A 26,107-nucleotide genomic window follows, 5' to 3' on the forward strand; every position below is an offset into this window, starting at 1 on the left:
CACAACTTTTTCAGTTCTATAGGACATAAGTAAAGGGGGAGAAGCATTGCCCGGCTAACACATGGCTGGTGATTCAGAAACCTTTGTCAAGGGATGTGCAAGTCGTACCAGCTCTGAAATGCAGCTGTGTCTCAGTGGTGAGGATTGGAAATCAACTAATTCACTGTCTTCACATAAATAGTCAGTGTGCCTGATGCTACAGGATCCTTCAGGTAACGAGTTTCACCACGTTTGGCTCTTTCATACTGGAAAATTGTTAACTGTTTGGTTAATCAGAGACTAAAGGTCTGATTCAGCCCCGTTGAGATCTAAATCTTCACCACTGTCTGCTTTAAAAGAAGGGTTAGGTAACTAAATAGTTTTTTCTGGAGTCAGCATCCCCAAGAGGGGAAGAAAACTGGCTGTAGTGAAAGAAGAGGCTGAGTTCTGCCTCTTGATTTGAGCTGGATTGTCAGGGTGTAGTGGAAGAAGGAACTTGGTTGTGGCTGTAAACCATTCTCGCAATTCCATATTTTAGGGCGACGTGCGCTTGGCTCTGTCCTCTGCTAGAGCATGTGGTGTGATAATGTATTTTAAAAGTGCTGTTGTTGCAAACATGTCTGAAAAAGTATAGTTTCCCTACATATAAATATACTCCTAATATACAGATCGAGAGAGTGAGTTTTAATGCTCCAGAGCAGCGTCACAGGCTAATGTCCTTCTTTCCTGGCTGCAGCCTCAGGAGTGGGCTGGGGGTGTCAGTGGAGGAGGCATTTGAAATACAGCCTCTAGAAACAATTTGCAATAAAAACATAAGCTAATTTGAGGTAATATTAAGGCATATTGTAGTGCTTGCATTCTGAAACAAATATAGAAAAAATAGACAGCAAAGATGAGAAAAAGATGTTTAATTCCAGCAGCATAGATAAATGTAGGTGAAAGTCGTGAGAGCAGAAGTTGTGGACAAGATTTAACCTCTGGCAAGTTGAGGGTGTTGGGAGAAGTGCAAAAGTGATACAGCACCACAAGGTCCCCGGCACAAACCACCTTAAGCTGCGCTTTGAATTTGCAGAGCATTTCTTTCCCCTTTTCTGGGCTCTAGCTGCTACACCTGCAGGGTCCGACCGACCGCAGAGGCTTTGGGGTGGGTTGATTTACTTTGTCCCAGACTTGCCTTTTCCTGTCATCGGTCACCGCATTGAAGCTTGTCACAAGACGGACAGAATTACGTTAAAACTTTCCTGCCACGGGGGGCTGTATCCTGTTGGGTAAAGCGCAGTCTCTGTTAAGGCTCTGACTCCTGTTCCGCCTGCTGTTGCTCAGGCAGGGGCTGCTTTGTTGACCAGAAGCTGTAATCTACAGCCCTGTAAGCGATACGCTGTGTGTACAGCATCAGTAAATATGTGTGAATACAGCCGGCTTTCAAACTTCCCCCTCGTCGCCCATTCTGAGCTGGCGTTGCTTTGACAGCTAACTCTTAGCAACAGCCTTATCTGTCATGCCTTAAGCAGCCTTCGGCTTAAAAAATTACTCATTGGAAATTAACGTTCTACTTTGAGACCGAGGCCCTGTGGCCCACTTGATTTGGCGGGTGGCAACACCATCGGCTCTGTCTGAGGCCGAGGGGAGGTAGGAATGGGTCATTCCCCCCCTTTAAGACGTGTACTTATTTCTGAAATACAGGGGAAAACCTAAATGGCTTCCAGTCTGTTTATTCTTTGTGCTCTTGAGCTGCCATCAGTGTTGACTCTAGCTTTGTAGCTGTATTTCTGAGGAATTCATGCATGCCTTGGGGAGCCTGTGGTCTCGCTGCACAGTGGTTGGTATTTTAATAGGCCATAAGTTGCCAATGGCAAGTTGTTCTGGTACCAGTCTCTAGATAAATGAAGTAGGTACAGATTTATTTCTTATTATTATTTTATTGCAGGAAGCTACATCTGGTAGTGTTTCGGGAAAGAACCCAAGGTCTCCCTTAGATCAGAAACGTCCCTCTCTTCAGGGCAGGTCTGTGTGCCCGTGAGCCTGGTGGGGTGGGATGGAGAGCTCTCTCAGCATCCACCTGTGCTTGGCTCCGCAGGGTCTCCTCCGTGCGAGGACAGGCGGATGTGGCTTTGTGTGCAGCCTCCCGCTTTCAAACAGGATATGTTCTGCATCCTCTGTGGGCTGCCAGCTCTGTGCTGGGCTTGCAGCCTGCTCTGAAGTGGGTCAGGAATCATTTTGTAGCTTTGGCTCATTGTAGGATAAAACCGAAGCATTTAGGAGTGCCCTGGACCAACATTTGGATCTGCTTGTTTCTTCTGTAGCAGCCTGTGACCTCGTATCGGTAATCTGTGCTGTAAAGGTGATTATTTCAGGTGTTATTTCAGGTGGCTGGATGTGTTACCACACGCCAGTACCAGCTGCTTACCCTACAGGATGAGAGGCTTTTTTTTTTTCTTGCCATTTATTCATATTGTGCCAAGTGCACTTGCTGGGAGACACCATTACACATCGCTATCGTAACTCCAGAGTTGGCATCATGAGCTCTCTGGTACCATACAGTGGGACTCGGCATCTCATTTTAGTGCCTGGGTTTGAAAGGCACTTCCCACTAGACAAACAGTTGTGCCTGTGTTCCCTGGATGAACAGCCTTCTTGTTTGGTGTGTTTTTAATCTGATGAGCAAGAAAGGGAATTGTTCGGCAGGATTCGTAATTGCTGATCGTCATGGAGGTCATTTTCACATGCTTCTCATGAGTCTCTCATGTAGCTCAATTGAAGGCTGAGATGAGGAGAAGATCAAGGAAATGGGAAGGGGTTATGGGGATGAGGAAGAAAATGAAGAGGAAGCACGCGGAGACTAGAGGGTAGGGAGGATGCAAGTGTGGAAGAGGCAGGATGTTCTAGATAAGCAATAGTGTACACAGTCTGTATAACGGATACTTTCCCTGCAGATAGAAAGTAGCTGAGCTGGCAAGAGAGCAGGATTTTGGCTGAATTTATCATAGTTCATTGGTGAGAGGAGGCCTTGAAGGAGGTCCCATGTTGTAGTAGGAGATGGGACTGAAGCTAAAAATACTTTTACTGCCGTATGCTGTATTCTAAATAAGAAATGAACCCTGTCCTTTCAGCCTGAAAGTACTTGAGGGTGCTTACATGGCAGGAAGGAAGAGTGTGTAAGGATTTACTGTCCTGGAAGGGCTGGAAAGCTGCAGCACTAATTAGCAGTGCAGCTTTAGAGACCTACAGAGACCACCACCCCTGCATGTGGTTGATAACTAGCCTGAGATGTGCTCTCTGAAATAAACAACTGAAGCTGGAAAAGCTTCTTTTGGGATTGCCACTTCCTAGAGCTGCATGTTTGTCTCCATGAAGCAAGTCTCTTCTCTTGCCATCCAGTGTATCAAACGCAGAAAATGAAATTTAAGGTCTGGTTTTGTGCCTTTCGGGAATTACCAAGCGTTATGCTCCAGTCTGGCTTTGCAGTGGAAAAGCAGATCCAGGAACTCGGTTATAGGAAACCCCCGTGAAAGGGATGTGGCCTCAGGGTTTCAGTTCAGGATAGTCACATACCTCCAATTTTTGTTTCCAGAATAAAACTTTGCATGAAATGACTGTGGCAAGATGTTTCACTAATGGGATATTGGGTTAATAATCAACAGAGGCTCCCTCAGCCAGCTACCACATGAAAGACTGGTCAGCACATGCCTCCCCGCACTCCTCCTGCCGCTGGAGTTTGCCTTTCTCCTGAAATGCGAGCGGTGAGTGAGGACCACGAAACCGGGAGGCCAGAGTGAGTCCTGCCGACGGTTTCCCATTCCCTTGTTCTTTGTCCAGTCACTTTTGTTTCCAGTCCTTAAGGGATAATCTTACTCAGCAAAATAAAAATGCAAATGGCCAGAAGAAGGGGGAAGGAAAGGTTTGTCTGGAAAAACTCAGGCTTAGAGAATTGCTTTCCCCCCCGCCCCCCCCCCAGCCTTGTATCAGACTCTTTCAGGCTTTATCCACGCTTGAAACAGCAAAGGTGAGGTTGGGTGTGGTATCATTGTTTTCAGTGGATTTTTTGTTCGCCTGTGTATAGGTGGGGGAGAGGGTTGCCAGCTTGGTTTTGTTTTCATCATTCTTTTGCTGTTTCTCTTGCTAGTTCCTGTTCTTCCCATCATCGCCTAGGCTGTGCCTGCGTGTCACGGAATATGAGGGAGGAATCTAGGATACTTATAATTCAGCAATCTTTCCAGATCTCTTAATGCTCCATTGCCCTGGAATGGAGCAATAGTTTTAGCGTTCACATTTTGACGCAGATTCGCTGTACCGGGTCAGCCCCAGCTACGGTAGTGTCTTGTTTCTAGATGAAGCCATACAGGCTGTTCGAGGGTAGTCTGCTTGCCTCTGTTATAGATTAATTATGCAGTAAACCCTCTGTAGGAAAGCTCTTTCCCTGGCTTCTCTCAGTGGCCTGTTATGTTTTATCTCATTCTTCGGTAACACCAGGCAATTGCTTCTGCATAAATGTTGAATTCCTTTCAAGTGCAGCGCGGCTCATCTTCTGCCTCCAGTAGCCCGCAGTGCTCCTTGCTGCAAGGGAAATTCTGTGCTGAGGAGGAGGATATTTCCTATAACTGTTTGTTACATTTGCTGCCTTTCTGCTTTGTTGAATGCCCTTTTTCTGCTGTACGGGGAGTAGCTGATCATTCTCTGTTCGGCCACTGTTCTCTTTAAGGTCCGTTGCTGATGTAGGTTTATAGCAATGGCTTTTCCCGCTTTCTGTGCGACTACGCCTGTTCTTTCAAAACAAATCCACATGCTGTCTTCCCTCCAGAAGTGGTACATACACATCTCCAATGTCATTTGCTCTCAGTAGGGGAGAATCAAGGGAATGTGTCTGAATACAGCTGGAAGCGACAGCCACAGAGGAGGTAAAAACTCTCTGATCCTCAGAAACCCGCTCCTGGCAGCCCAGCGGTGGGAGCCTGTGCTGACATCTCCCAGGGGCTTAACCAGCACCGACGGCTGTTGCAAAATGCAGAGCTCTCCCATATTCTGCTTTTAACCAAGACGTAATTTATTAAATTACCTTTCTCTGATTAGAGCAAGTTGCATCATGAGGCACTGGTCTTTCTTAAAGAGTTGTGTTTGTCTGGAGCTGTAGCTCCGGAGGAGCAAAAGCAGCTCTAACTGCTGTGTCTCAGACCCCTTTCTCTCCCCTCCTCTGGCACTCTGGCATAACTCGGGGTACAAAACACTCCAGATTCAGGGCAAAAGGGAAGGGAGAGTTGGGACAGGCGGGGTCTAGAAATCCCAGCCCATCACCACCAGTATGGTGATGAGTTAGGCAGGCAGAAGACTTTACTCAGCGGCCTCTTCTAATTTGCAAACCTCTTCTGCCGACTAGCCTTTTTGCTGATACACCCTAAGATACATCCAAGATATGGATGGCAGGGACAGAGGTTCAGCGGGACCACATTTTTCCCTTGCCCTTAAAACCAGTGACCTGGTTTGTACTGCTGAACCTTGCCTTTATAAAGGAACCATCATAAAATACCTGTATCCATCACAGAATGAAAAAGCTGCTGTTAACATATAAAAGGCTTTCTCCTGGACTATTGTATTGGTTTTGACTAAATGTATACAATATAGGAGTGAGTCATAGGGGAACGTGTCTGAGCACGGCAGGGTGTTACCTCTTGGGTAACTAAACCTACTTTTAGCACCGGGGTTGACTTCAGGCAGCTTATTTACTGAAGGGCTCTTCAGCATACTCCAGCCAAATTGCAGTGATGTTACATCACACGGTATTAATGAAATTATTCCAGAAATGAACTTGGCCTCGTGTACAGGTTAATTTGCACTATAAAGACTTCTTTGATACAGCTATGTTGGCAAACTCTCCTGGTTGAAGCAGGGCAGATATTGGCAAAAAAAGCGTCACTTAACTATTCTGGCATCAGTATGTCTTCACGTGCCATGAATCTGCCTTAGAGGCGAAAAGATTGGTCTCGGTGTACATCACTTGCGTCAGGGATGTTGTTCCTAGTCTTGTGTCTATTCCCTTCAGGGTTTTCATTTTCCAGATTTACTGTCCCAGCAAAGCCCTGTCCTGGAATATTGAGTTTACCCATTTTTTTCATCATGGGGGTGTGTGTGCGGATTTTTTTTGATTTTTTTGTGTGTTGAAAGGGTACTTTTTTTTTTTTTTATAGAGCATCTTGTTTACAAACACAGCTTTCTTGCATCATGGAGTTATAGCCATCTCTTGAACCCTTCATGGTAGGGATGTTATCCGAGTTCTCTATGCTGGAGTTTACGTTACTTTCTTTCTTCACTAGGAGTTTAAATTTAGTCAGCAAAAGGCAAATCTGGAACCTCTCAGAATGACAGCTAACACTTAGGGGATGAAGAAAGTTTATAAATATATCAGCGACGGATAATTGGTGAATCTTCATTTTGTATCTGTGGTCTGCCAGAAGTGTAAAGGCTTTCCAAGCAACAGTGCTTTACAGATACATGCAGTGCCTCTGAAATATGTTGGGTTAATGTATCTTGATCTTGTAAACATCTGTACAGAACAAACCTTAGAGATTTTCTGAAGCATTTGGGACCTTCTGAAGCTTTAGTTCTTCTGTCTGTTAGAACCACAGGGGGATTTGAATTGTGACTTGTCCAAAGGGCAAACAGGCCCTGGGAGAGTCAGGATTATTTTTTTTTTTTTCCCCCCTCTAACTTTTGTGTTTTTTACTGTGCAATCAGCTTGGTAATGAGCCTGAACACCCCCTCCCTCTGTGCCCTCCATTCCTCAGTCACATGAAGGTCTCTCAGCTCGGGTTTGCTCATCCCCTGTAACTCCAGCTGACTTGGCCAGAGGTGTAGGTAAGAGTTCAGGAGCCCTTTAAGTTAAGCTGTTCCCATGTCTGTTTTAAACGTAGAGCACATTTGATTGTTCAGTGGTCACAGTTGGGGAAAATCTGATCTGAAAGGTGTTTACAACAAGTTCTTTGGTGTCCCAGGTGTGATCTGGAAGGTAGCCCAGTCTTCTGCAGCACAGAGCAACCATGGGAGCCAGAGGAACGATGCATCTGAGATAGGCTGGAGAAGGCAGCACCGATGTGCAGCAACCCAAGCGTAGCAGCTCATGGCTGAACCTGGGCAGACCCAGGGGAAATCTGCAGCGCAGACCTGGTCTTGCTGCTTCTGCAACAAATCCTTGTGAATTTGCTTGTGAGAGGAAAGCACGGGTGGTGGGCTTGGCAGCCTGGCACATGGCTCCTTCTTGGCTAATCCAGCTCCAGCGTAGTCTATCAGAACAATAGAAGTAGGAGTTGGGGTGGTGACTCAGTGCATGATCAGAGTTCAAAAAAAAAGCAAATGCGTCTTACAGTGTTCAATACGCACATTATTACAGACTTGTGTTCATTAACTGAGTCATCTATCCAGTTATTCCTTTCTTTACACTTAAGAGTTTGGTTGTTCTTTGCTTGTGATGTTTTTGCTCCTGGCACACGTCCCTGGCCTCTGACCAAAAAGAGCTTGTGCTCTGTAGATGTGGCAAGAAGTCCTTGGATATGTGCTGCTTCGCGTTGGTCTGTCTTCAGCACAGTGTGTAACAGTAGATGTATTGCACAGCGTTTACAGTTACAGTCCCTTCTTGTCCTTGTTTTCCTCATGCCCAGCTTTTCTTCACTGCTTCGAGATGACAGAATGTAAATTATAAATACCTCCAAGCAGACTGGCTCTGCTGGGCACCTCCTGTGTGTAAAGTGCCGTGTACACGTCCCTTGCTGCTCTGTGGCTGAGTCTGTTAGAATTATTTCCCCTTGCCTTCCCCCTGCTCCACCCTTCCTTACCCTTCCAAAACTCATCTGACTTGTTCTATAGCTTAAGTTTTAAAGGATCGTTATTCTGTGACTTTCTTTCTGCATTTAGCACAATTTTTATTTCCTCATGCAACTTCTGCTGTAATACTCAGTCACCAGATTCATGCTATTTTTTTTAATAACTTCCATTGTTTCTCATAGTATTTTTAACGTAGTTCATGTTAGGAAGAGCTTGAAAGTTTTAAGATTTAGATAGCTGGAATGGCTGGAAATTTATTTTTTTTTTTCTATAATAACCCGTAGTGCCAGGTTTTAGAAGCTCTGGATGTGCTGGAGAGTGTGGCTGCCCAGTGCAGTGATCTGGAGTACATGAGATGGACTGCGCTGGAAAGCTCTTGTCTGTGGGACATTCTGCAGGAGGTGCAGAATGTGTCTGTCACTTGTAAAAGACACATGTCTGGATGCATGTGACTGGAGTCCAGACATAACTGAATTACTGCCTTTCAAAGAAGCTGTTAATACACAACTAGGAATGCTGATGCTGGAGGGTTTTTCTACTGGTGATTGACTGCCACCCCCATTCTCCAGTAGGTATTATCACTCCCTGGCTTGTTCTGGTGGACCTTTATCAAGATTTATCACTGCCTTGGAGGAACTGTAATATGCAGTTCAAAAGCTCTTGCTTCTACGGAAATAGGCTTCTTCTGGAAATAAGGTTAAAGCCATAAAAAGTCAATCACTTGCCTGCTAGATACCAGCTTTTTCCTAAGGAGGATTTCTAAGTCATTCTTTGTATTCTGTTTTTATTTCGACTCATTCTTTTTGCTCCAATTCTTTCCTTGCCTGCCTTTCACATACTTGGTGCTGTTGTCGTCGTCATCCCCTGTCCCCTAGTGAAACAATCTTGGCTGCTCCTTAGCTTGGTTTCTCAGCTGTGGCTGAAGTTCCTTCCATTAGCTTTTTTCTTTCCTATATGGTTGCTGTTAATCCTTTTTCCTGTATTTTGTCTCTTCTCCAGTCAAATAGGAATTATGCAGGCTGTGCTGTGAACTGCCTAAGTGGAATCTTGTTTCCTGAGCTGACTTTCCCCTACTCCTCCTTCCCCGGTGGCTTTTCCCCCAGCTCCCCAAGTGCCAGCAAACAGCAGGAGTGGATGGATGGATCAATGTCCATGTCCTGGTGTGAGACAGAACTGGGCAAGCATGGTGAAGCCCTCCAGAAGTGTTGCAGCTTGCCTTGTTCCCCTAGAAAAATGCTGGGTCGTGTGAATGCTTCACTGTAAAAGCATTTGTGTTCAAACTTGGATTTAGAGAACCTATACGTATCTCTCCTGTGGTGCGAATGAAGAACCAAGTCGATGGGTGTAAGAGGGAAATGTAGGTAGGTGTCATTCTCCACCATGGGCCATTGGAATGGGTTTCCTGGGAATTTAGAAGTTAATTTTGCGAGTAGGTGTAGATGTGATGACCTTACTGCTGAACCCGTGTTTAAAACACTTGCAGTGAAACATCCAAATAAGACTTGTTTAAGATGACAAAGGCTTGCTTAGTTCTCCTAGTGACACAGTCTGCATCATCTGTCTCTGAGCCATTTTTCCATCGTAACTGCTAATGTCTACTACATAACAACCAGCACTTGTCAGCTGGAGAATACGGGGTTGTTTGCTGTGGGGGAGATGTCCAGCTCCTTGGGTTGGCAGTTGTTCTGGTCCATGATGTAAGCCCAATCCAAACAGAGTAACTTTATTGTTGAGAGCTACTTGCAGCCCTTTCTGTTCTTCTGCTCAGGGAAGGCAAAACCCCTCTGTGTAAATAATTTGCTGTAACGCACTTGTGTGCATCCAGGTTAAACTGCCTTGGATTTCCATGCATCGTGTATCCAGACGGTCTTTTATAGTCCTATATGGTGTTCCCCAAGGAATATGGTGTGTCTCCTCTTGTTCTTGGGATGCATTTCCACTGAGCTTCCCAGTGCCCAGTACCTATTGCTGCATCATGTGTGCTTCTGCTTTCTACCCGCATTTGGCCTGTGTGAGCTTGACGACATGATAAAAAAGGTGACAGCCCTGAGCCTTTACTGATGTGATCCATTCCCACGCCGCTGTTTGGTGTGCTGTCTGCCCATGGTGCATCTTTTTTGCCATTGATTTCTCTCCTTTTCCTTCCATCCAGGCATCTGGATGGCAAAGTCTCAGAGCTGCAGTTTTCTTTAATAATTTGCAGGCTGCAGTGAGGTGCCCTGTCCTAAGCCCGTTATTTGGGGATACCTGCAGGTTCTGGATCATATATCTAAACCAGCTAATGGCTAAATGAAGGTTCACTTTCTATTATATATATATGTTCACCCACCGTCGTATTTTCTATGCTTTATAGGCAGTGATTAGGCCCTCCTTGCAGCAGGACATGCTGTGCCTGTAGGATGGTATAAATTTTGTCATGCTGTGAGCACAGTGGTGTGAATAGTGATTACTGACCTGGACATCTTAGAAAGTCAGTTTTGAAACAGGTTTTTCAGGGACTTTTCCTTGCCCTTATCAAAGGTCTCTCCTACAGCTTTGCACTAGATAACCTGGTTAAAATAGTAACTGTTTTCTCTGGAGCATAGCACAGGATTGTTCGAGACTTTGCCAAACTAAGGGAGCAAACTTGCTCTAATTCAGCCTTTGGAAGTGCTCGAGAATAGATGAGGCTGTCTTAATGGTAGGTCTCTACAGCTGAAAGCAGAGCTGCGTAAAGAAATGCTGTAGAAGATGCCCTTCAGCTGCAATCCACTGAAATAACTTAATTTCTTTTGTCTTTTCTGCCCTCTGTGATTGAGGGGATTGTACCTGCATCGCTGCGGTGGTGTTACCTTCCTCCCCCAAAGACCCACTGGTGGAGTGTGTCAGGGCGCCTTTGAGGGCTGCTTTCCAATCCGTTGCACTTAAATGAACCTAAGCTGAGACTTGGCTCCTTGGCCTCTTTAAAATGCTGTTATCTTTCTTGTGCCTTATCAGATCGAGGTGCTGCTTCGGTGATGCTGTGCTCCTGCGCATGGTGGTGAACCAGTAAGGAGGATGCAGAGCAGGCAGGAGGATTAGTTCTGCTTCAAGGGTCTGACACAGATCCACATCTCCGAGAAGGGAGGACAGTGAGCATGTGGATCGGGAGTCAGAAATAGGAAAGCTTGCCCTCCCCCTTTGTGCAGATGAGGAGGAGGAAATCTGAATAAGAAGCTCTTTGTGTGTGCTTATCTATATACTGTCTCATTTAGCCTGAGGTTTTCCCACATCTGCTCCCGTGCGTGAAACACCAGACTAAGACACATTGCTCTACAGAAATGTTTAGTATTAGAGAGCTATTTTTTGTTGTTGTTGCCCTCCCAGTAGCCTGTGGCCTTTTTATGATGCTTTGTACTTTTAACTGTCTTATGTGTGACTACTGCCATAAACTAAGAGTGAAAAATCTGCTTTTCTAAATGTTTCAGCAAGGCAAAACTGCTTCAGCGGGTTGTGTGATTGAAGCGCGATACCCAGTTGGGCGCAAGTCAGCTTTGAGTCTGTAAATAGAAGTTTTAATCTCTGCTCTGGTGTTTCATTCGCTAGGTTTTCATGTGGGACGGAGGCCCACGGCAGCCCAAGATAGCATGGGTCGAATACGTGGCCTTTTTCTGCAAGTGTTTGCTTTAGCTAACTTACATTCATGGTGAGCTTTGTGGCTTTCTGCAACAGTGCTACTCTGTCCGTGGCACTAAAATCAGAGTTGGTAAACATCTCTTCTCTAAAATCTGTTTGTCATGTGTTCTTCCACCTGTCTCCAAAGCTGCACGAAGGCTGTACGTGAGATCTGAACCCAGTGAGGCCTTGGTGGCTTCACCGAGCACACAACTACTTCTGTCAAAGTAGATAAACCAGTGGGTCACCGCTGTGCATCTTTCCTGTTACTTGGATTCATACCATGCTATGGTGAAACATCTTCTAATGGCTTTTTTCTGGTAAATCATCTCTCAAGGGGTAGGATGGTGGCTGGGGGATGCAGTAAGCTGTCCCTTCTGGCTGGTGAAGGAGCTGGAGATGGGTGAGCAGCTCTAGGCTTGGAAGACCCCAAGAAGCTCTTTCTGGAACTCAGCTTTTCACAGAAGCTGCCGCAGAGTTGCATCAGTTTATTCTGAGGAGGTATATTTAGGTCTAGAAGAGTAATTACACAGCTTTGAATAAGTCTCGAGTCAGTAGAGGGCAAAGCTTAGCTTGGCAGGGATTCAACCTTCTGGGAGTCCTTCTGCAAAATGGTACAGACGGCTTTTTCAAAATAAAACTTCTGAAGACCCGTTGAATTGGCACCTAGTACCGGGCATCGGTCTGATCTATTTCTGACTCTCCAAGTACAGAGTAAAGCTTAAAATTAGACACTTCTGGTTTTAAGCTGTTAGTTTCTGCTTTGTTTTTAGGTGCCTTGTGATTAGGATGGAAGAAAACGCCTCTCGGTGCAGCCCTCACCACGCTTCTTGTGTGTTTTTGGTTTCTGTGTGATGGTTCCCAATTGTACATCAGAGAATATTCTAGGGCTAAATACAAAACTGCTCTTCATCTGAGTCCACTTTTTCTCCTATTTTAGTGTTCTCTAATTACCAGTCTAACGATAGCTTGGTGGGAGGTGGATAGACAAAGCCCATCACTTCCCCACATGCCATCTTCTGGAAATGTGGAACTAATATTTTAGAGTTTGACTTGAAACAATAGTGCTGTTGCTTGCTTGTCTGACAATACAAACTCAGCCCCCACCCTTAAAAGCCACTCTTTAAAGTGAAAAAGTTGAAAGTCATTGTTGAATGATTGTGAAACTGGTGACTGGAAAGCAGCTCTGAATTTTATCTTGTAAACTCCTTTACACCCTGTGCAGACTATTCTGAAGACGTAAAAAGCCCCCAGCTACGCGTGCACCTGCAGCTTGGGTTCATGTTCGCAGTCCTGTGGGTAACATAACCCCCCCCAAATCCTTCTCCTAATCCCTTGTGCCGTGTGGCATCTACAGCAGTTCTGGAAAGCCAACATATATCCTTAATAAGAAGGAGAATGTCTGTTAGCAGAGCTTATGTTAACAGCAAATTAGCTATGAAGGAGCTCCATTACTAATCAGTACTTTTTGCCACGGTTTGAAGTAATTAGCCGTCATTGGACTTAGCAGCATCCAGCAGATGCTTAATCATAGCCACATTGTGATACGAGCGAGAACTCATGAGTAAGGAGACTCTCGTGCTGGAGCAGTTCTCGCCGATCCCACTGACGAAGCAGCTGCGGGGACCGAGGCATGTGTGATGGGCGTTTGGAGCCGGAGCTTTGTCACTTAAATAGTCACTTGTGACAGGAGTTAGAGCTCTGGGCCGCGTCTGTGAATGAGGTTTGCAGCAATGGGCTGTTGTACCTGTCTGATCCAAAGACCGTTTGCTTGTAGCTGCCTTTCAGGATTCGGCTTGAAGCTCTGGTGTCATTAGCAGAATCAGCATTAGCCTTGCTCTCTAGAAAATAGGGGTTCCTTTTTAAAGACGACTAATGCTGCTAAAATATTTGGTATTTTCTGCATCCCAAGTAACTTTCTTGCGTTTCTGAAGCACGTGTGTTCCCAAGCATTTTTCTGTTCTGTTGAATTCCTTTTTTCATTGGTATCTGAGTTTTCCTTCCTTTAGGTCATTTGAGATACCTACTACTAAATCAGGTTTAAGGCACCTCACATCTGAAATTTAGCTTGCCTAATTTGGCTGGCTCGGTGAATATTTTATTATAGGCAAAGCCTTTTTAATCCTTCTGGAAGTATTTCTTCTCCTGTCTGAAGGAGCTGGAGTGACTTGAGCGGAGCAATAAGAACCAGATCTCATCTTGAATTAATCCCAGATTCAAAGGTACTTTCGGCACTTAGATGTCTCACTTTCCAATGACTTCCATAGCTAGCCTTAGTGCTGTCTGGAAGGAGTTTAAGTTCACTGCCTTGAAGGAATTGCTACCTTCTGTTTTCCCATGTTTTTGACAGGGATGATCAGCCCTTATCTGCGTTACAGGGGATTACAGGTTTCAGTTACTCATCAGCTACTCCTGTTCTCTTCTCTGTGTTTGCCTTGGCTGGCACATTCAGGTCCCACAGAAGAGCTCAGAGGACTCCAGGGACCTCCTGGGTCAGGATTCCATCCCTGGGATCTGTCCTGTTGGGCTCATCTTGGGGTTGCAGACGGGTTTGTTGGGCTCAGGGCTGGCTTCTACCCCTTCCTTCCCAGGAGAGCTGAGGCAATACCAAGACTGATCGTTCTCCCCTTTGCCACCGATCTCTTTGGCTTGCACCGCGCCTGGGTCAGATGGTGGGAAGCCTCCCTTTCCCTGCTAAAGCAAACACTTTATCGCCTGCCCTTGCCCCTTTGTCCTGTGCTAAGAGGAGAGATAAGAGTGAGATGCAAACTTGCTGGTTTATAGCTGTCAAAAGTGCCTTCCCTTCCCTCCTTCCCCCCTGGCCTCATTACTTTGAGAAATTAATTGGCTGAGGGCCAAGCTCTGAGCCATAAACAAATTGGGTCCTGCAGAGGGTCAGTGGGGAACCAGAGCCCCATGGAAGGACCCACACAATGGGTTTCTGGGCTCATCTGAACTTCACCCCTTTGAAGGGTGAAATCCAGTTTCCCCTGAGGGCTCAGCAGAAGCCAGAGCTATACCTGAAGCAGTTCCTGCACTGGGGAAGCCGCCTTCTCCATGTGCTTCTCCACTCGCCCTGGAGATCAGGTAGGCTGGTGAGAGGCTGTGCAAGGAAAACTGCCTCCTCCCTGGCTGGGACTGCTCCTGTTGCGACAGTCTAATCTCCCCCTGTGATTTGAAGCACAGTGTTTGCTTGGCATGGTTCTGTCTGTGCACCCAGGAGCATTCCCACATGCTTTTTTGTCCACCTTCGACCTGGCTGTCCTCACTGGCTTAGTCCCAGCATAAGAAGCAGGATGGCTGCCTGGGAAGGACAAGCCATCTAGGACACAGCACGTTTGTCGTACAGAGGCTGTACAAAACATGCATATTGTCGGGAGATAAACTTGCGAACCTTCAGCCCAGTTCTGTTACGGAGGTTGGCTCCGTCCGGGCTGGACGATGAGTGAGCTAAACCAGCTAAGCAGGAAATGTGGGAGAGCTTGTGAGAGTTTTAAAGGAAAACTCAGTTGACGAGTTGATTAGTCTTCCTGTAACCTAGGTGGATTTTACCTGTATTGACTAGTGAAAAGCTTGATGCTAACATAACGCCTTTGTGTGGTGCAGTTTCAGGTGGTGTGGACTAAACTCTGTTGTAGACGATCTTTACAAGCCAGGTTGCCAGTCATTAAAAAAAGATACTTAACAATCAGGATCGATTTGGTTTCGTACCTTTATTTGAAGAGTGTGTGGTTTTTTTTTTTTTTGCATTCTCATAGAGAGGAAGTTCAGGAAAACTGTGTCCGCTGGAAAAAGAAATTCACCTTTGTGTGTAAAATGAGTGCCAACCCAGCCACAGGACTCCTGGACCCCTGCATCTGCCGAGTATCTGTCCGTAAGGTGAGCATCTAACTTCTGCTTCTGGCAGGTAGTACTACCAGTGCCCTGCTGTTGGTTACTAGCTGCTTTTTTGGCAGCAAGAGGAATTGGATGGAAGTGGTGGGAAAGAAGGATTGTTTGGGCTGGGATGTGACTCGGAACAGAGCCTCTCTCTCCAGCAAGGGTGCTTGATGGAGGTGGGGAGCAACCAGGGTAGTGGTAACCCCCTGAGAGACAGAGGTTTGTGAAATCCTGAGAGCAAATTCCAGGATTGAGTAACGGCTTTCCCCCTGTTTCCCCAGCACATATAATAGCTGCTTTTCCTGTTTGTTTTGTCTCCCATTATAGGAGCTGAAGGGCGGAAAAACCTACTCAAAGGTAAGAGCACGGAAAGGGCAAATGTGGCAGAGTGGTGATGGTCTTGTCTTCTGTTAGTGCTTTACACCCATTAGAAACCAGTGGCTGCTGCAGGAAGCAATTTGGAGAGATGGTCGTTAGTTCTTAGTTTAAGCCTGAGTTAAGTGATTTCCCAAAAAAATCAACTTGCTGGGACAGGATCCAGATTGCACTGGATGTGGATTTGAGAAGGGGGTTGGGAAGAAGATCTGCATGTCCTCAAACTTTGGGGAAGTTCTGAGTCAGACGTGAACTCTCTGGCTTCTGGCAACATCTCGCTAATAAAGAAACACAGGCTCCAGTTCTGTTCTCCAGAACACAGCAGCCGGCTGTGGCTGGAGTAGGCATCTCGCTGCCTCGCAAGCACAGGCAGAAACCTACAGCAGAAATCAGCGCCTTCCAAAGCACAAGAGACATTGAGGAGAAACCAGACTGATCAGCAGGGATGTTTTGGGTTGTTCCTCCCCTGTTTTCTTGCCTGTGCTATGGGAGAGACAATGGGCCACCCCCTTCTCTTTGTGCTGGATCAAGAGACAATGTTGGCTTAGAAGTTGAGCTCACACAGAGCCTGAAACCATGTTTGTTTGAAAATGAGTCACTGCTGCTGGTTTCTAATAAACAGATGTTCAGGTCACGCACGACCTTGTAAGAATTCCTTCTAATCGATATCCTTCCTGAGACCGTGGAGGCAACTACCTCTGAAGGGTGAACTGCACTCACTCCTGTGTACTGCTGTGCTGTGTGATAGAAGGCAGCATTGCTGCCCTCACTGTTCCTTTTTTGTGGCTAACTGGGACATGGTCTCTAGGGCCATCAGTTTCTCTTTCACTAATTTTGCGCTGGGGGGAGGTTATTCCTTCATTCTGCAGAGCTGTCTGTCCAGGGAGGGCAGCATGGCTGGAGGAAGAGACATGCCTCTGAGACAAAGTAAACGCATCAGCCTGCTCCTCCCGCAGTGTCCATCCTCAACATACCCACAGTATTTGTAAATGCAGAATTAAAGGAAGCCTGAAGGCACGTCTCCATGGTGGTGTTAACCTGGGCTTTTATTCAGGCCATGTCCTAACCTGCTTCCCTTTACTTAGTCTCCAGTTGTGTTTTGAAGGAGACCTAGTTGCTCCAGCCCAGAACTGGAGACCAGATCTCAAGTACTTGTCATCTCTTGGGCTGGTATCTTGCTTGGTCTCCTCTGAAGAAGACAGACACGTTCTCCTAGAATTCAACAGAAGATGACCCGACCGTTTTGACAGCACAGAGACAAGGGGTGTTACACCAGACAAGGTGATTCAGCCTTCTAGTCTTGCCCTATGGACCAGGCTTGTTCCAGGGCAGGTCCTTGTGGCAGAGCTGACTTACTTGGGATTTGTAACGTTTCTAGCAGAAGTCTGCAGTGTATGCAATTATTTTCCCATTCTAAACAATGAGTCCTCACCTTTTTCAAGTGTATTCATTCAGCTGAAAACTACTCCAGTTGTGGTGGCAGATGTAGAGGAAAATGCAGCTTGTGAATTCACTCTCTACCTGGTCCACCTCAGCAGGGACTGAGAGTGATGGAGCTGTTTGTGCTCAAGACAGAATTTCCATCAACTTGCGCACCTTTTGGTTTGACGTTAATGTCACTTCAATGTCAGGGGTTATAGAGCGGAAGCCAACAGGAAGGACTGATAAAGCGGAAACTCTTTCCCCTGAGCTGGAAGACACACCATCAGCTGGCTGGAAAACTGAGGAAACTATTCGAAAGGTTACATCTGAAAACATCCTTTTGTTAAGGGATCCTTCCTCTATATACTGGGAGTCTGCTTCCTGAGAAGAGCTTCTGACCTCAGCACGACATTTGGGTCGCTGAAGGATTCTCCCACACTCCATCCTCTCATGTTGATCTTCTCAGAAAAGTTAGTGCTGTGGTGGAGGAGGAGGCATCTGGGTCTGGGCCACTCCTCTGCCATGTTGTTCTGCTGGTGTGGTCGTGCTGTGTCTCCTCTGTCCTCCAGTTTTGTCACAGTGATGGATTGCAGCTCCTCCTGTGGCTTTCTCCTGTCCTGTTTATCTCCAAGAGATAAAAATTCACTGTTTTTTTCCTTGTCAGTAAATATTCAGCAAGCAGCATAGCCCCTGGCTAGAAGAGGTGGAAGAACATCTACAGCAAGGGCTGGAGAAACACTTGTGCTATGGGAATTTTGAAGAAGGGAGAAAAGTTAGGTTATTTTTTTCCTTCCTCCTTTTGCTGAAGAAAGGTTCCTGCTCTATTCCACACTTTTTTTTTTTAATTATTTTTCCTTTGCCATCAGCTCTTGTTCCCCTTTGAGAATGGGATGGAGGAAGCAGCTATGCTAGTCTTGCTGCTGTCTTCCCCTGAATCATATATCTTGTGCAGGCTGTGGTTTAGACTTTTGATTTGGAACAGTGGGAGTCAGGGTTCATACAGCAGTGCCTGTGGTTGGTGTTCTGACTCCCTATCAGCTTCCACAGCTGACAGAGCACCACATATCTTCGGGATGGTGCTTCTGTGTGAGGTTCCCAGTTCAGCTGTATCATCTGGCTGTCAGCACCAGGGCAGGAGAAATGTACAGCAATGCACGAAGTAACAGCCGGACCTGAGCTGCTACTTCTCCACCTTCTCTCTGTGTTCTCCTGGAAGCTGGGCTGTACGTTGAAGTGATGCAGACTTTCCATGCTTGGATGGTTTGGCCAATATGGGGTACAGCATCTCTTCCTGATTAGATTAGATGAGACACAGCTGACTTTAATCGCTAAAGCTCTGCATAAAAGAAGCTGTAACTTTTTCTTTGAGGAAAACACTATATCGTATGCTAGGCATTAGAGCAGAAAAGCAAAAGTTCTCTTTCAAACACTCCTTGTTGTGTTTGTCTTTACTCTAGAGGCCTCAGTACCCTCTTCGAATTTGCCTGTCACCTTACCTATTTGCTCCCCCTTTGTTAGAGAAGGTTTAGGGAGGTCACAGCTAAATCTCTGCAAATATTTCTCTTCCCTTCTGCCTGTCAAACACACCACTTGCCAGGTAAATCTCAGCGGTGTTGAGGAAACTTTGCTCCGGGAGTTGCGCAGCCCGGGAGCTGTGTCTGTGGGGGTGAAGCACATGCCCTGCTGCGTGGCTCTGCGCTCCCCGCTTGCTGCGCTGAGTGTCTCGCGTTTGTTTTTCAGGACGGTGTCACTTTCCCCTGTAACAATATCCTTTCATCTCCTGGTTCACATGCTCCACTGCATTCTGGGATGGCCCGATACAAAGAGTGCCTTATTATGTTTGTGTATGTGTGATTCTGTTTTTTCCACATCGTTGACCTAGTGCCTTCCATGTCCTTGGTTATGCAACGGCTGGGGGCTGGTTAACGCTCTCCTGGCCAGCACGGCTACTGTACATCCGTCCTCTGGGCAGGGCTGGCTTCCTGAGGGCCTCCAAGTGTCCACCTGGCTCTGGATGAGGAATGTGACCCTGCCCATCCTACAGAGTAGGGGGTCTTCACGGCCACGACTGTATCCACCAGCTCCTCTTTCTGCCCTCATTCACAGATGTACTCTCTTCCTTTGGTCTGTGTGACACCACGTATCCCTTTATTGAGTGATTTTTTTTATTTTTTTTTTGTTCTCTCCCCTTCCCCTCCATTGTTTTCTTGGTTACAGCTGGGCTTTGCCGATCTAAATCTGGCAGAATTTGCGGGCTCTGGATCCACTGTCCGTTGCTGCTTGCTTGAAGGCTATGATACTAAGAACACCCGACAGGACAACTCCATCCTAAAGGTACAGCAGCTGGTACTGCCACAGTGGAAATCCTGCTATTGAGTTCAGAAAGATGACAGCCAGAGTGTAGAGCTGGGCCTGAGAGAAGGTCCTGTTATGTACAGAGACAGGATTTTGCTTTTATGCTGCTAGTCTGGGAAGTTTCCTATTATCAGAGTTGCCCTTTGATATCTTGACATCCATTTGGCCAAGAGATGACCCTCAATAGCATTCTTTGTCATCAAAGAAAGCGTGAACAGGAGGGGGGAAGAAAGTTCTAAGCGCATTGTGAGGGTGGCCAGGCTGGTGTCCTGCTGAGCCACTGCAACTTGGAGTTACCAATGCCAGTGATTTGGGGCAGGGAGGGAAATGCTTTGCTAAATCCCTGAAGCTGATTTCCTTTGGAAAGAAACTAGGTCTTGCTAATCTTTACACCTAGCCCTTGACGTCCTGGCTGTCGTGAAGCGAGGAGCTCACTGCAGCGTGGCTAACGAAGTGCCTTGTCCTCCCTCTCCAGGTCACCATTGGAATGTCCCTGCTCTCGGGGGACCCCTGCTTCAAAACGTGAGTTTCTGGGTGCTTTCCCTGTTCTGGGCAGACCAGAACACCTGGTTCTTTTGCCGTTCTCCACTGGAGACTAAAATTGATGGGGAGGGGGAAAAGATGCCCTTGATATTGGGAAGTACAGGGGAGAGCTTGGAACTGGTGGTCTGGATTGCTGAATCAGCCAGAGGAGCCGAGCCAGCCAGTGCTGTCTGTTGCTTTGTTCTCTGGTCTGGTTTCCTCAGCTTGGTTATGGGTTGTGCCAGTATTTTCTCTGCTAGTTTTAGTTAGGTTTGGAACTAATGGACGTTGATAACAAACTTCATGTTTTCCTTGAAGGACAGAATTTTTCATAGCTCTGTGGGTGGTTTCACTGACCTGCGAGAAGAGAAAGGTCAATGAATAAAAGTGTCTTTGAAGCAGACACACTTCAGCACATCTCACACAGGGTAGATCTTGAATTGAAACAGCAACAAAAATACTGCAAGGATGAAACATCTTAGTTCTCCTTCCGTTCTACAGGGAGCCAGGTTCACAATTTGTATTAATTAGCAGAGAAATTGTGTACTTTTTTAATGCGTTGTGATAGGAAAGAAAAAGTATGGTTCAGCTCTGAAACAGTTTTGTTACTTAAAGAATTGTTGGGGGATCAACTTCACAAATAGACCAGCAATAAATATGTACCTTTCCACTGCGGTAAGACCTTGCAGTCGGAGCCAGCCTGCCGTGGTGTGCTGCGCGGTGCGGGACTCTACGGGACTGCGACGTGCTGATAGCAATATTGTGTGTTGACTCCCAACAGCATGAGAGGAGAAAGCTTTACCTTGAGGCCATCTCTTGCCGTAGTGCTATTCTAGGCTAAAAGGTTTAATTTTAGGAGCTTGCTTAAAGTGTATAAATGAGCTTGCATTCTTGTTATAAAATGCTGCATAAGTTCCTGGTTGGTTTATTTTGTGAATGGCTTTTCGTAGCGCTGCAGCGTTTTCTGAGGCTTTCAAACCCTAAATGCAGCGTCATCTGATTCTGAAAAATTTCTGCTTCAGAAGGAAGTGTAATAAAGAAGTTTTGGATATCTTAAACTATAACTTTGTAACAGTAACAGATGTTTTAAATCTAAGGTACTAGGATGTCTGGCAATAATATGTCTGACAAAAAATACCTGTTGCTCTTTCAATATGGAAGCATGTCTCACTGATAGAGTGCCTGAAAATTATACGGAATTGAATATATATATATATATGCATTTAATATAAGTAGGGTCAGTCTGAAAGTCCAACCTCACAAATTTCTTAAAGCATTTTTGCAATCATTCCTATTTTTTCTTTATATGTCGATGATGTGCAAACGTCTAAAAATGGAAGCTTTGCATGTAGAGTAGTCCTTGATCAGTGGAGCTTTTGAGAAATGGCACTCATTAAGGGATTAGGCAGGAATTAAACTGTGCTGGGAAATCACTTCCGAGCAGTGACTTTCTGCAGCGCTCGGATGAACCTTCTCCTCCCGGGTGTCATCAGGAGGGCAGAGCTGGCGCTGCCATACCCAAGGGCTGCTCTCACAGCTGCTGCGGGAACAGTTTGCTTGATTAAGGCTGCAAAGGCCTTATTAACCTGCAAAGCAAAGTCCCCAGAGTACCCGGGTGCATGTAAATCACTGATAACATGATTACGGACGGTTTTGTTTTTGGTTTTTTTTTTTTTCCTGGGAAAGGCATGCTGTGGGTTTCCTGAAACCTTTATGGCTGTTTGGCTGCTCATATCAAATATTCTAAGTGCTTTATTTTTTTCTCCTAAAATACTGCAAAGGTCCTCTCAGGTAGCATCTTCCCTCAAAGCTCCAAGTGAGACAAATAAAAGATTTTCTTTCTCACTCCTCACTTAAAAAGCATAATATGATCCATTAGTTCCAGTTCAGACTTCGGGCTACAGGGAGGTTGGGACTCCAACAGGAATATTCACTTTGCCACGCTGCACATGCCGTGGCTTCCACCCAAAAACACTTCTGGAGGAAGGGAGGGGGCTCCAGGCACTCGCTGCTCTGCCCTGCAGTCAGCATTTACAAAGGGATGTTGGGAGCACACAGAATAACCAGAAAAATAATTTTGACAGCTGGAAAAACACTTTAGTCTCACCAAGAAGGAGTTTAATCGTCAGTTAAAAAATAGAAAGGTTATTTGATCATTGTAAAAGTACTCTCATAGGGGGATGGGGTGTCGCTGGGATAAAAGGTTTCTTTTGGCCTGAGCCAGAAAGGTGTAACGAAAGGGTGCTGGAATTTAGAGCTGGACAACAGCAAACCGGTTCCCGTTTGTGAGGCCAACAGGCCACTGGACACATGTTGGGGGAAAAGGGCAGCTCTGGATGGTTTTTTGGAGAATAGTGCAGGCTCCGAGCATGTTGTCCTGTATGAATGGTTGAATGGTCCCCTTTTGCCTCAATTCACCTCAGAAACTTGCTTTTCCTTGTAATATAGTCCAGGTGCAGTACGAGGTAGGGAAGACCTGAGTCTTGCATATAGGAAACAAAATCCAATGTCATACTGTGTCACCAGTCACAGAGGGCTGCCAGCTTCCCCATGAAGGGTGGAGGCAGGCGAGGGGACCCCTCTGATAGAGCACTGCTGTGGGGTGATTTCTGGTCCCTGCCTGGCAGGTTTTTTTAACCTTCTCCACTTCTGATTACAGGCCTCCTTCCACCGCCAAATCCATCACCATACCGGGACAGGACTCTACCCTGCAGCTGACCTGTAAGGGCGAGGGAACCACCAGCAGCAGCAGCAGCAGTTCAGCCACGATTGGCTCTCTGCGTCAGACCAAGCCAAGAACTGCCATTCTCAGCTCGGGTATGAATGCCTGTCCTGGAGCCATGCAACACTTGGCTGTGCCTGGACACTCTTCTGTTTTTCCCAGCAGTTGCAAGCACAGAAACTCTTTAATCTTTCATGTTTTCCCGTACCCATCCTCACCCTTCTGCTCATTAAGAAAATTGAGGAAAAACGAAACTGTCTATTAAGTGCAACTGAGGAGAGGAAGCGTGAATCTTTGCCATGTGCTTCTGTTAGTGGAGATAAAGCAATTTGTTCTTATTACTGGGGATTTAATAATTAATGTATTGCACTCATCCCTGCTTTCCATTGTGTTCAACGACACTTAACATTGTCTCCACTCAGCTATTCTGTTGCTCACACTTATCTTCTAGAAAAGTTCCTCTGAAGGTTTTAGAGGTTGGTTTGAGGTCTAATGGCCTTGTTCCAGCTGCTGATGCGGAGTTCTTTGGCTTCTGTATGCGCCCGTTTTCAAGGGCACTGCATTTTCCCATAGCCTTTTATTCTTCCCAGCACACTCTAAATGTGCCGGCAGATACACTGCACCAAAATAGCACTCCAGTCTCATCGCCTCAGTGACTTAGCACAGCGTGCAAGTGCTCTTCTTAAAAAGCTGGCTAACGTGTTACCTTTGTGTGCTTTTGGATGAGCTTGCTGCAAGAGAGATAAGTGGGGGTGACAGCAAAGGAGCAGAGGTAATGCTGAGGTTTCTGTATTAAAGTCAGATGTGATTTAGATGGCATGGGCTCTCTCACAAGTAATAGAAGGGAAAAAGTAGTAATAAGAGAAGCGCCCAAACGGAGGTTGTAATACTTTACTGCCAGAGGCCATTTGATGCTTTCTTGGTCTTAGCTTAATGCTTTTAAGTACAGATAGCTTCAGATACTACCTGTCCTAGATCCTTCAAGCCCCCAGAGATGCTTGTAAATTCAGGTGCTGAATGCTAGCATTAGTGAAAAGCTTGACAGAGAAGCTCATTGCTGAATCCCCTGTTCCCCAGCTGCTTCTAAGCTCTGCTTGCCTGTACAGCAGGGCTTGCCAGCAGACTTGCCCTTGCCTTCATCTGGCATCCCGAGATCAGCCTCCAGTCCAAGGTGATCAGCAGACAATGTGCTGTCTTGGCTTACAGTGTAAGCCGAGTGCCCGGTTGTTCCTTGGCAGGTGTCCCAGAAGAACCGGATCAGAACCTGTCCAGCCCGGAGGAAGTTTTCCACTCGGGACACTCACGGAACTCCAGCTACGCCAGCCAGCAGTCCAAGATCTCCGGTAAGCATTGATCCGCATGGCTCTGCCAGCACTGGCCCCATCCCTTTTTCTTTCCTGCAACAAGCTCTTGTGAGAGTCATTTGCAGCCATCTCTCTCGCCTTGCTCTTTGATATCAGAGTCTCCTGTTCAGTCTCTGCAGATGTATGTCTAAACCTCTGTATATGGGAGCAGAAATGCTGGTCCGAAGCTGCCTGGCTTCTTAACTGTGCTTCTAGGAAGGGGAGAAGATCTGGTTTGTAATCACTCTGTTTTTCCAGGCTACAGCACAGAGCACTCCCGTTCTTCTAGTATGTCCGACTTGACCCATCGCCGGAATACCTCCACCAGCAGCAGTGCGTCTGGAGGACTCAGTATGACAGTGGAGTGTCCTGAGGGAGAGCGGGACCACAAACCAGAGAAGCCACCTCGCCCCCCGAGACCAGCCCTTCTGATGGATAGACCCTCCCGGTAGGTAACTGAGGAGCAAAGTGCCTTCTGTGGGAACACAAGACAGAATCTACTCTGTCTTCAGTGGTAGATTGGAAATAGTGGCTGAGGCGGCTATTGCCAAGGGAAGAAAGAGAGTACCTGAAAAGTCTGTGTCTTGAAAAGCTGAGTAAGTTTTCCCTTTATTTTCTCTCCCCAGGAGGAAAAAGGATTCAGTGGAGAGTCACCCAACCCGAGTGGATGACACCAGGATCGATGCTGATGATATAGTGGAGAAAATAATGCAGAGTCAGGACTTCACAGATGTCAGCAATACTGAAGGTGAGAGGATGAGTTGCAAAGGGGAGGCCTTGGCTATTCTTTTAGCAAAGCTGCCAAGCTTTTACAGTCAGATCTGATCTGCCATGGACTCCCTTTTCCTTCTGACAGCAGTTTGCTTTCAATACTTGCTAGGTGTTTCTGTGGTAGGTAAGCACACCATGTGGATTTGAGCTGTACATCCATTAGCAAATAGCACTTGCTGCTGTTCCACACGTTACAGCAGAGGTTGAACAGTGGCTCAAACATACAGGATGAGAGGGGAAAAATACCCATTCTTCAGCGCAGTGAAGAAATCAGTTCCATCAGCTCTCTGCGCTGCTCTGGTGACCTTTGTCCAGGGTCAGCCCAAGGGTGTTTATTGAAGTAGGAGAGCACAACTGGAGGGGAAACAGCATGACTCTGCTAAAAAGATGGGAAGAAAGGTGGGTCACAGTGTGCTCGTGATCAGGTCTGTCTGAGAGCCTAAGAAGGGGTTTTTTTCTCCATCTGTTAAGAGAAAACTAGTATCACTGCATTTGTTTTAACTTCCCGGTTTAGCCTAGAAATCAATCTTTTTCATCTAGTTGAGGTTTTTCCATAAGTTTTATCCCTGAACCTAGCTTGTTATTAGTACTTCTGTAGTTAGTTATGCTAAAGCATCGCATATGGCAACGTTCTTGATTCTGTGATTCTTACATGGGGATTTCCACCTCGCTGGGCATGGGTTAAGACTAGACTGAATGTAGCTACCTCTCACCAGCAGCACAGGCTGAGTTTCTCCTCCACTGAGCCTACAAAAGCAGCATAAGGCCCCACGTCTCATCCATTTGGATGTGTTCAAGCTGACCAAGAACTGCCATCAGTGGAATTGCCTTAAAAGAAGCAGCTGGAGGAGTATTATGAATTAATTTATCTGCATTTACTCATCCAGAGCTTAATGCTGTGGTTGATTTGGACATGAGGCTCCCTTTCAGAGCAAGAGGAGGAGTTCCCAGGGGCTCTATTACTGTGGGAGCACCAGAGAACGTGCACATGCATTCCCAGAAACGCTCTTGTTCCTGTGCTGGCCATTGTGTAAGGTTGGGAGGGGAGCACCTGGCAGCCATCGGTAGTTCGGGATTTTGATATCATACTTCCTTTTCTATCTGCAGACAGTAACCTGAGGTTGTTTGTGAGCAGAGACGGAACAACTACTCTGAGTGGAATTCAGCTGGGAAACAGGTAGGCTTTCTGAAAGGCTGGCAGACAGAAGCACTCCGGGGAGATTAGTTAGCTCTTTGTACACAGGAAACTTTCACCTTTTGCTACAGGAGAGATTTCTAAACATCATGTGCTACATGG

The 26,107-nt window shown here is 46.3% G+C and overlaps 1 protein-coding gene across 1 annotated transcript in view; it reads left to right on the forward strand.

Annotated features, from left to right (window-relative positions):
• EEIG1 (estrogen-induced osteoclastogenesis regulator 1) overlaps positions 1-26,107 on the forward strand; it is a 31,429-nt gene that overhangs the window by 4,509 nt on the left and 813 nt on the right. The window contains exons 2-10 of the mRNA XM_074161204.1: positions 15,180-15,300; positions 15,628-15,657; positions 19,315-19,431; positions 19,928-19,974; positions 22,634-22,791; positions 23,935-24,039; positions 24,298-24,487; positions 24,666-24,787; positions 25,918-25,987. Of these exons, the coding sequence (XP_074017305.1) occupies positions 15,180-15,300; positions 15,628-15,657; positions 19,315-19,431; positions 19,928-19,974; positions 22,634-22,791; positions 23,935-24,039; positions 24,298-24,487; positions 24,666-24,787; positions 25,918-25,987 (960 nt within the window). The remainder of the gene's footprint in view (positions 1-15,179; positions 15,301-15,627; positions 15,658-19,314; positions 19,432-19,927; positions 19,975-22,633; positions 22,792-23,934; positions 24,040-24,297; positions 24,488-24,665; positions 24,788-25,917; positions 25,988-26,107) is intronic.

Source organism: Numenius arquata, chromosome 19 (genome assembly GCF_964106895.1).
Source record: "Numenius arquata chromosome 19, bNumArq3.hap1.1, whole genome shotgun sequence".
Taxonomy (NCBI): Eukaryota; Metazoa; Chordata; class Aves; order Charadriiformes; family Scolopacidae; genus Numenius; species Numenius arquata.